The 9035-nt window shown below is 52.8% G+C and overlaps 1 protein-coding gene across 1 annotated transcript in view; it reads left to right on the top strand.

Moving 5' to 3' along the window:
- Window positions 1–4180, top strand: part of LOC115173823 (protein diaphanous homolog 1) — a 68505-nt gene extending 64325 nt beyond the window's left edge. Inside the window, exons 13-15 of the mRNA XM_029732265.1 lie at window positions 1993–2532; window positions 3808–3922; window positions 4068–4180. Coding sequence (XP_029588125.1) covers window positions 1993–2532; window positions 3808–3922; window positions 4068–4165 — 753 coding nt within the window. The 3' untranslated portion in view covers window positions 4166–4180. The remainder of the gene's footprint in view (window positions 1–1992; window positions 2533–3807; window positions 3923–4067) is intronic.
- The last annotated feature ends 4855 nt before the right edge of the window (window positions 4181–9035 follow it).

The raw sequence follows: 9035 nt of genomic DNA, 5'->3' as shown, positions 1-9035 counted from the left end.
GGAGAAAGTACTGAGGGCTTCAGCGACAAGTAGCTCAAAAAGTGTTACTCAACTGACACACAGGGATGGAGGGAGGAGGATGGAGGGAGGAGGAGGAGTAGGATGGATGGAGGGAGGAGGATGGAGGGAGGAGGAGGAGTAGGATGGATGGAGGGAGGGATGGAGGGAGGGAGGATGGATGGAGGGAGGAGGAGGGAGGGGGGGAGGGAGGGAGGAGGATGGTTGGATGGAGGGATGGAGGGAGGGAGGAGGATGGAGGGAGGGAGGGAGGAGGATGGAGGGAAGAGGAGCATGGAGGGAAGAGGATGAGGATGGAGGAGTAGGATGGATGGAGGGAGGGAGGGAGGAAGAAAGGTGTCCGAGTCCCTGTGCACCCTGCCTCATGGTGACACACAAAGCATGTACTGAACAACTCATCTGACACGTTCTACACACACATGCACACACACCAGTCTGCACACATCACTGCGTGCGTGCGTGTGTGTACGTGCATGTGTGTTTGTCCACGTGCGTGTGTGTCTGATGGACGGACAGGTCCCTTCCCCAACAGGCTGAGGCCAGCAGAATCGTCTCACGGTCTCTCACGCACGTCCAACTGTCCCCCCCCCATCACCACACGTATCAAAGACCCTCTCGTCAACAGATCATTCACTCCCCCCTCCGTTTGAGACGCCGCCCCATCAGTGTCTTCACGTGTAGTGTTGCACGGCACACTGAAATTGAGAGGATCAAGTCCATCAGCTCAGCCCCTTTTTATAGCTCGAAGAGCAAAGTCTGGCCTGCGTTCTTAGCTCCCCACTGATGCCGCGCGGACGTTAACACACTGGAATAATGCAACAACGGTATGTAGAAGTGTTGAAACTGTTCATTACTGTTGTCGCAAAACAATGTCCATACAGGCCAGAACACTTTTACAAAGCAAGACACCGGTAGCTTCCACCTTTTAATTGAAGGCTAACGTTCCCTGCTAGCTTACAGCTGAAGCAACATCAGTCCACTACCCTAGTACTTTGTGATAATATGCAAACCGTAAAAGCAAAATATGCTGATTGCCGCCAAAACCTTTATCCAGTAGATTCCACAGCCACAAAGTCAGATACCACAGCCGCATTCTGCCTCACGAATGGCGTCGTTACTTTAGAGACGGCGAACACTTTTTTTTTCTAAAAGAAGCTATTGCTGCTTCTATGCCAATGTTGTTGATCAATAAAATATGTTCTCTTAGCAGTTGCCCATAAAATAAGTCGTAAACGGAAGGGATTGTTTGTCATCTGTAGCCCCATGAAATCAGCTAAAACAAGCTCAACTCAATGCATGCGCACTCACCTATAGAATAATACGCATTCACCTCTATTGTGACTAGGCCTGGGCTACATCTTGATTTACCCAGTTTATCAATAGACAAATTAAATTATTACTATTGTTGTTTTCTAGTTAGATTGGTAGAAACAAAGTGAAATTAATTGTAGGATTTGTGTACTCCTTTTGAACAATTTTGAAATGTAATGATATTGAACTCAGAAGACGCCCAGCCTTTGAACAGAGCAGTAGCTGAATTTATCTGTCTGGATCAAGTGCAATTCTCTGACTTCTGGTGTCGTGACGGTATGGAGTATTGCGACGGTATCGAGTATCGTGCTACTAAACCTGGTATCGGAAGTAAAAATTCTGGTATTGCAACAACAGTATTCATATGTCTCTCACTCTCCCCCCCATATGAGGCTGTGCCCAGCCCTTCATCTGTCTGAATGCTCATAAGGAGCCAGTGAGTTCAGTGAGGAGCAGTTCTCTGTCCCTCAGTCACAAGAACATGTTGGCAGACACTCAAACACACACACACACACACACACACACACACACACACTAATTTAGAAAGACAGAAAATGTCTTCTCTCATGGTTTAGTAGTATGGTGCTTTCATACAGTAAAGTAAAATCTCCTCTAACTAAAATGTTTCTCTCTATCTGTCCCGCTCTCTCTCTCTCTCTCCAGATAGAGACGCTCAATAAGGATCTGGAGGAGGCCAAGACCAGAGTTGTCACGGTCCATGTCCCAGTTGGCCCTGCTCCTCCCACTGCCCCCCCTCTCCCAGGGCAAGTTAGGATGCCCGTGCCCCCTCCTCCACCCCTACCCGGCCAAGCATTCCTCCCTTCCCCACCTCCGCCACCACCCCTACCAGGGATGCCCGGCCCCCCTCCGCCACCACCCCTACCAGGGATGCCCGGCCCCCCTCCGCCACCCCCCCTACCAGGGATGCCCGGCCCCCCTCCGCCACCACCCCTACCAGGGATGCCCGGCCCCCCTCCGCCACCACCCCTACCAGGGATGCCCGGCCCCCCTCCCCCTCCTCCCCTCCCTGGTGGTCCTGGAATGCCCCCTCCACCCCCTCCTGCACCTGGCATGGGCATGCCCCCTCCCCCTCCTGGCATGGGGGGCTGGGGAGCCCCTGTGCCACCCCCTCTGCCCTTCGGCCTGTCGCCCAAGAAGGAGTACAAGCCTGAGGTGCAGCTGAAGCGGGCCAACTGGAGCAAGGTGAGGACGGGGGAGAGAGACAATGAGTGTGAATCTTTTTCATTCGAGCACGAGCCTTTGTTAGTGTGCACGGGCATAGGAGTCAAGAGAACAGCAACATCTTTAGTTATTGTCAGTGTGTGTGTGTGTGTGTGTGTGTGTGTGTGTGTGTGTGTGTGTGTGTGTGTGTGTGTGTGTGTGTGTGAGTACATCCTAAGACTGTGACCCTATGTGTGTCTCTCTGTTCCGGTATTCTTCTCCTCCCTCTCATCTGCGATGGTTAAAACATCAAAACGGCCCTCTGTCTCTCTTTAGCCTAAAGCTACTGTTTAATGGCTTCAGCTGAGTTCATCAGCGTTTAGTTTCTCTCTCCCTTCCTCCCTCACTCCACCCCCCCCCCCCCGTTCTCTCCATTCGTTCGACGGGGTTGGTGAGAGCCCTTTGACGAGGATGTCACAGAAATTGCTTTTTAATAAGGCTGCTTCTTTTAACTGCGCTGGTGGAAGATAATTAAATTGCTGCTAGAAAGGACAGCATTCTTTTGTAATTTAATTGTAAAAAAAATATATAAAGAATTATCCTCGGCCCTTCAGCCCCTGTATCACATTCTCCCCCTCCCTCACCCCCACACCCCCTCCCAGAGGCATCTTTTGTAATGAAAGGCTCATATCTGTGAAGTTACTACCTCTCTTCTGATCCTCCCTCTCTTTCCTCTCTCTATTTCGCTCTCCCGTTCTCTCTCTTCTTTGCTCTGCTCCTTGATGAGAGAACCAAAGGGGGGGGGGAGAGGAGAGAGAGAGAGAGAGAGTTGGAGGAAAAAAAGGCACTTAATTGTGAGGTGGTGGTGTTGATGGTTGGGAAGAGAGAAGAAAGTGAGCGCCGTAGCGATGGCGGAGAAAAGGAGGGAGAGAGGAGGGTGAAGGGAATGGATTCCTTTCTCTCCCTCCCTCTCTCTCTCTCTCTCTCTCTCTCTCTCTGTGACAGGGCTAGTTGTGTGAAGCTCATGGCTTTTGTGTGGAGGAGAATAAGGATCAGGGGAAATTACTACTTCTTTCCTCTCCTCTTCTTTGTGTCTCTCTCTCCATTCCTCCCCCCACCTCCTTTAGCATCCCGGCTCTCTTGTTCTCTTTCTTTCTTTCTCTGTCCATCTCTCGCTTGATTGCTGTATAGATGGAGGAATGATTTTTTTTGCAAAATTGGATGAAAGGATTCAAAAGGCATTTATCTTTCTCTCTACCACCCTCTTTCTCTCTTTCTTTCTCTCTTTCTCCCCCCCCCCCCTCCCCCGTGGTACAGATTGGATATGAGGATCTGTCTGAGAAGAGTTTCTGGACAAAGGCCAACGAGGATCGCTATGAGAACAACGAGCTCTTTGCCAAACTCACCCTGGCCTTCTCCTCCCAGACCAAGAGTGAGTGTGTGGGCCTGTGTGTGTACTATGGCACCATGTGTCTGTGCCTGTCAGCATTGCACTTGTCTCTAAAGTTGGCTTACTGATGAGGATTGTCTTTTAATTGTGTCTCTCTTCCCCCCCTTCCATTCCATCCATCCAACAGCCTCCAAAGGTAAGAACACATACATTATGCTGTGTGCCAGGACTGTTGTGTGTGTGTGTGTGTACGTTCTAAAGAGCTCTACTGCTGCTTGTCAGTGAGTGTATGAGGGACTGTGTGCATTCTGGCTGTGAGTTGTCTCATTCTCCATGAGACGGTGTGCTCCCTAGGTGAGATGGATTGGGTTTAGAGTTTAAGGGAGGGAGGAGAGGAGGAAGGGGTGGACAGAGGGAGGAGAGGAGGAAGGGGTGGACAGAGGGAGGAGAGGAGGAAGGGGTAGACAGAGGGAGGAGGGGTGGACAGAGGAAGGAGGGGTGGACAGAGGGAGGAGGGGTGGACAGAGGGAGGAGAGGAGGAAGGGGTGGACAGAGGGAGGAGGGGTGGACAGAGGGAGGAGAGGAGGAAGGGGTGGACAGAGGGAGGAGGGGTGGACAGAGGGAGGAGAGGAGGAAGGGGTGGACAGAGGGAGGAGGGGTGGACAGAGGGAGGAGAGGAGGAAGGGGTGGACAGAGGGAGGAGAGGAGGAAGGGGTGGACAGAGGGAGGAGAGGAGGAAGGGGTGGACAGAGGGAGGAGAGGAGGAAGGGGTGGACAGAGGGAGGACAGGAGGAGAGGGGTGGACAGAGGGAGGACAGGAGGAGAGGGGTGGACAGAGGGAGGACAGGAGGAGAGGGGTGGACAGAGGGAGGACAGAGGGAGGAGAGGGGTGGACAGAGGGAGGAGAGGGGTGGACAGAGGGAGGAGAGGGGTGGACAGAGGGAGGAGAGGGGTGGACAGAGGGAGGAGAGGGGTGGACAGAGGGAGGAGAGGGGTGGACAGAGGGAGGAGAGGGGTGGACAGAGGGAGGAGAGGGGTGGACAGAGGGAGGAGAGGGGTGGACAGAGGGAGGAGAGGGGTGGACAGAGGGAGGAGAGGGGTGGACAGAGGGAGGAGAGGGGTGGACAGAGGGAGGAGAGGGGTGGACAGAGGGAGGAGAGGGGAGGACAGAGGGAGGAGAGGGGTGGACAGAGGGAGGAGAGGACGAAGGGGTGGACAGAGGGAAGAGGTCACTGATGCCCTGGTACTAGCCACCTGCTGTCTTGGCACAGTGTGCTGTCCTACTGTCAACCCACACACCCCTCACCTGTCCAGCTTCTCCTTTGTCACCTTGTTCCTGTGTCACTGAGCCTTCTGCTCCATATTCATCATTACAGCTAGGACGCTCTGCCCACCGTCCTCAGGGGACAAAACGTGTGTGTGTATGTGTGTGTGCCCCCCCGCTTGTTCAATCGACCTTCAGCTGCGGTGCAATCAGAACACACAGTCTGTCTCACTCTTACGCACGTGCATATAGTCACTCAAACGTGTACACACACACACGCTCACACACACACACACACACACACCCTCTCTCTGGCTGTCTGAGTCGTTGAAATGTCAAGGTTGTCAGCTGTCCCATCAGCATTCACCTCTACGGAGTGGTTAAGGTCTGCTGTCAGTCTGTGATTCGTTACCGTGCCTCTGGTCCCTCTGCGTGATTGGCTGAGACACGGCTGTCCCATTTGATGTCTGATAACCTTTTCTGATATCTGACTGTAAACACACGCTGCCCTTTTCAATAGCTCCAACTCCCCCTGACTGCCTACTTCTGTCTGTGTGTGTGTCCAATGTGTGTGTGTGCGTCCAATGTGTTTGTTACCGTGAGAGCCTGCATGTTGTGTACTGTGATAAGCAGCCAGTCCTCATTACATTGGTTGACCTCTCACCTCTACCCATCACTCCACTCCAATACCGCCAATATAAACAAGTTAACAAACAACCCTCGCTTCTGGGGCTCTGCAGCGGCTCCGTTTGCCCTCCTCTTCCCATCCCTCGTTACTCGGGCTAGTGAAACGACGCCACCGTCAGCCCGCTGACCCCTGACCCCTTCCCTCTGCTGTCTGCAAACACACACCGTTCAGTGCTGCGGGCTGGGTCGCTGGTTGATGACCTCATGGTTGCGGCGGCGGCAAAACTCCTCCTCTGGTCCCCCGCCCTTATGTGTCTCTCTCTCTTTCTTTCTTTCTCTCTTTCTTTCTTTCAAAATTAGATTTTTTTAACGTGAATTCCCAGTGCAGTTTCGCTGCTGCCGGCAACGGGTTGCGTCTCACAGCCTGTCTCTTTCAGATGGTTCAGCATCGCACCCGTTACTGTACCTTAATTCCACCTCCCCGAAGTTTGCATTTCCTTCTCATTTAACTTGTCAAAGTGTTGTCGTAGAGGATTTCTCTGCTGTCGCTTGCCTTTCCCTGCCGTCCCCCCCCCCCCCCCAAGGTAACGAAGATGACGTAGTGGTGGTGAGTCGACTCCAAAATAATTGATTCCTCAGCGCCTTGCACTTCAACTCCCGGTGTCGACACAAGATTCGTTTCTGCTAGGAATCGACTCATAAGATACAGTATTCTTGGATAGGGTAGGGTGGTATGCATATTTTCATGCTGTCTTACTGTTTTTGTACCGTACTGGGGTATACGGTATTACAAGGGCCGTTATTTGATGCGCAATACAATTTAGCTAACAGGGATCTTGATCCAGGAGGGTTTGAATGTCTCTGCTGTAACCAAGAAGCTTGATCGTGCCATCTATCCACTTAGCTAGCAAGTTAGAAAACCACATGCATAGCTGGAGCCCTGAGCTGGACAGAATTTTTTTTGACACATTTTAGATTTGTTATAGTTAACGCTTAACTTATAAGCAGTTGCCACAAGGCGGGGAAGGCGAGCTTGTCACCCGCGTTCCCACCTTTTGGGACAACGGCCGCCCATTGTTAGGGCGGAGACACGAGCATCTTGTCATTTATATACAGATCTCTGGCGAAGTGCAAGAGCAGGCGGAGCCACCATGTATCTCGGAATGTATTGTCTTGCGTTTTTCAACGCTTCACCAAAGTAGCCTTATAGTTCACTTTATTTCATTTATACAACTTTCCCTAGGCCTTTTATAGCCTAAAAAAAACGGTTTGTGATTTTAAAACATTTTTCACCTAGGTATTTTATTTTTTAAAGTTAAGGATCCCAACTTTGTTTAAACTTCCACAGCCCTACTCTCCTCTCATTCTTTCTCGATAGCTGTTTGGAATATTTTTCTTTTACCGTCAGTTGTTTGCAGCTGAGTTGCTAGTTTGTTTGTTGAAATAAGCTGTGTAAAACTGCTTTTGTGTATAGTTAAGGAAGTGGATGTGTGGTGCTTCTATAAACCCATATCTCTCTGTTCTCCCTGAAGAGAGTGTGTGTGTGTCTGGCTCTAATTTCTGCCCTTTTGAAGCGCTTGTGTCCGTTCGTTTTCTTGAATATTCCTCTCCTCTCTCTTCTCTTGCCTCTCTCGATCTCTTCAGTGTCCCCCCCTCCCTTTTTATTTACTTTTTTTCTGTTCTTCCTTTTCTGGCACAAGCCAGCACAGTATTTGATAGCAGGGGCCTTTTGATGTCTGCTCCTCAGATAGGCCAATTAGCAGGAAAGAGAGAAGAGAGAGAGGGAGGACAGGGGGAAGGAGGGAGGGAGGGAGGACAGAGGATAGGGAAAAGCCAGAAAACGGGGAATAGGGAAAGATGGAGGACAGGGAATAATGGAGAGAGGGAGAACAGTGGCTAGGACAGGAGGGAGGACAGTGGCTGGGACAGGAGGGAGGACAGTGGCTGGGACAGGAGGGAGGACAGTGACTGGGACAGGAGGGAGGACAGTGGCTGGGACAGGAGGGAGGACAGTGGCTGGGACAGGAGGGAGGACAGTGGCTGGGACAGGAGGGAGGACAGTGGCTGGGACAGGAGGGAGGACAGTGGCTGGGACAGGAGGGAGGACAGTGGCTGGGACAGGAGGGAGGACAGTGGCTGGGACAGGAGGGAGGACAGTGGCTGGGACAGGAGGGAGGACAGTGGCTGGGACAGGAGGGAGGACAGTGGCTGGGACAGGAGGGAGGACAGTGGCTGGACAGGAGGGAGGACAGTGGCTGGGACAGGAGGGAGGACAGTGGCTGGGACAGGGGGGAGGACAGTGGCTGGGACAGGGGGGAGGACAGTGGCTGGGGCAGGGGGAGGACAGTGGCTGGGGCAGGGGGAGGACAGTGGCTGGGACAGTGGCTGGGACAGGGGGGAGGACAGTGGCTGGGAGAGGAGGGGAGGACAGTGGCTGGGAGAGGAGGGCGGACAGTGGCTGGGACAGAGGGGAGGACAGTGGCTGGGAGAGGAGGGAGGACAGTGGCTGGGAGAGGAGGGAGGACAGTGGCTGGGAGAGGAGGGCGGACAGTGGCTGGGACGGGGAGGACAGTGGCTGGGAGAGGGGGGCGGACAGTGGCTGGGAGAGGAGGGCGGACAGTGGCTGGGAGAGGAGGGCGGACAGTGGCTGGGACAGTGAAGGGTAGTTGGAGGACGGGATAGATGGGGAGGACAGGAAAGGAAGGGGGACAGGAGACAGGAAAGGAGGGAGGGAGGGCAGGGGACAGGAAAGGAGGGATGCCGTGAGAGTGGGAGGACAGGAGATGGTGACGGAGGTGGGGGACAGGGTAGTGGAAAGGAGGTGGGGGAGGAAAGGAGGAGGGGCAGGAAAGGAGGGAGGACAGGGGACAGTGAAGGAGAGAGTGAGGACAGGAGGAGAGAAAAAATCCATATCGGGATGTTTCTGTAGTGATTAATATGGAAGTGAGAAAGGGCCAGAAGCATATTAATACTCTTAATATGGTGATGATTTGAATAACCCTTAGTTTCCCAAACCAGCCCTCTCCTCCCTCCCTCCTCTCTCCTTTTTACTCAATTTCCTTCATCTCCTTTTCCAATACAAGTTTCAAGATGTCTCAAGGCATGGTGATGCCTGCATATGTTTTCCTCTCCTTTCATCTTCCCCCTCTCTTCCTCCCCCTCCCTCCTTCCCTCGTTCATTTGTTTGTGGCACACCTGAGCAGCACAGCGGCCTGGTTTCTGTCTCCGTGGAGATTATCCTCCCCCCCTACGGAGCACGCTCAG

The sequence above is a fragment of the Salmo trutta genome, chromosome 3 (genome assembly GCF_901001165.1).
Source record: "Salmo trutta chromosome 3, fSalTru1.1, whole genome shotgun sequence".
NCBI classification, from domain to species: Eukaryota; Metazoa; Chordata; class Actinopteri; order Salmoniformes; family Salmonidae; genus Salmo; species Salmo trutta.
This window is presented reverse-complemented; position numbering and strand designations above follow the sequence as displayed.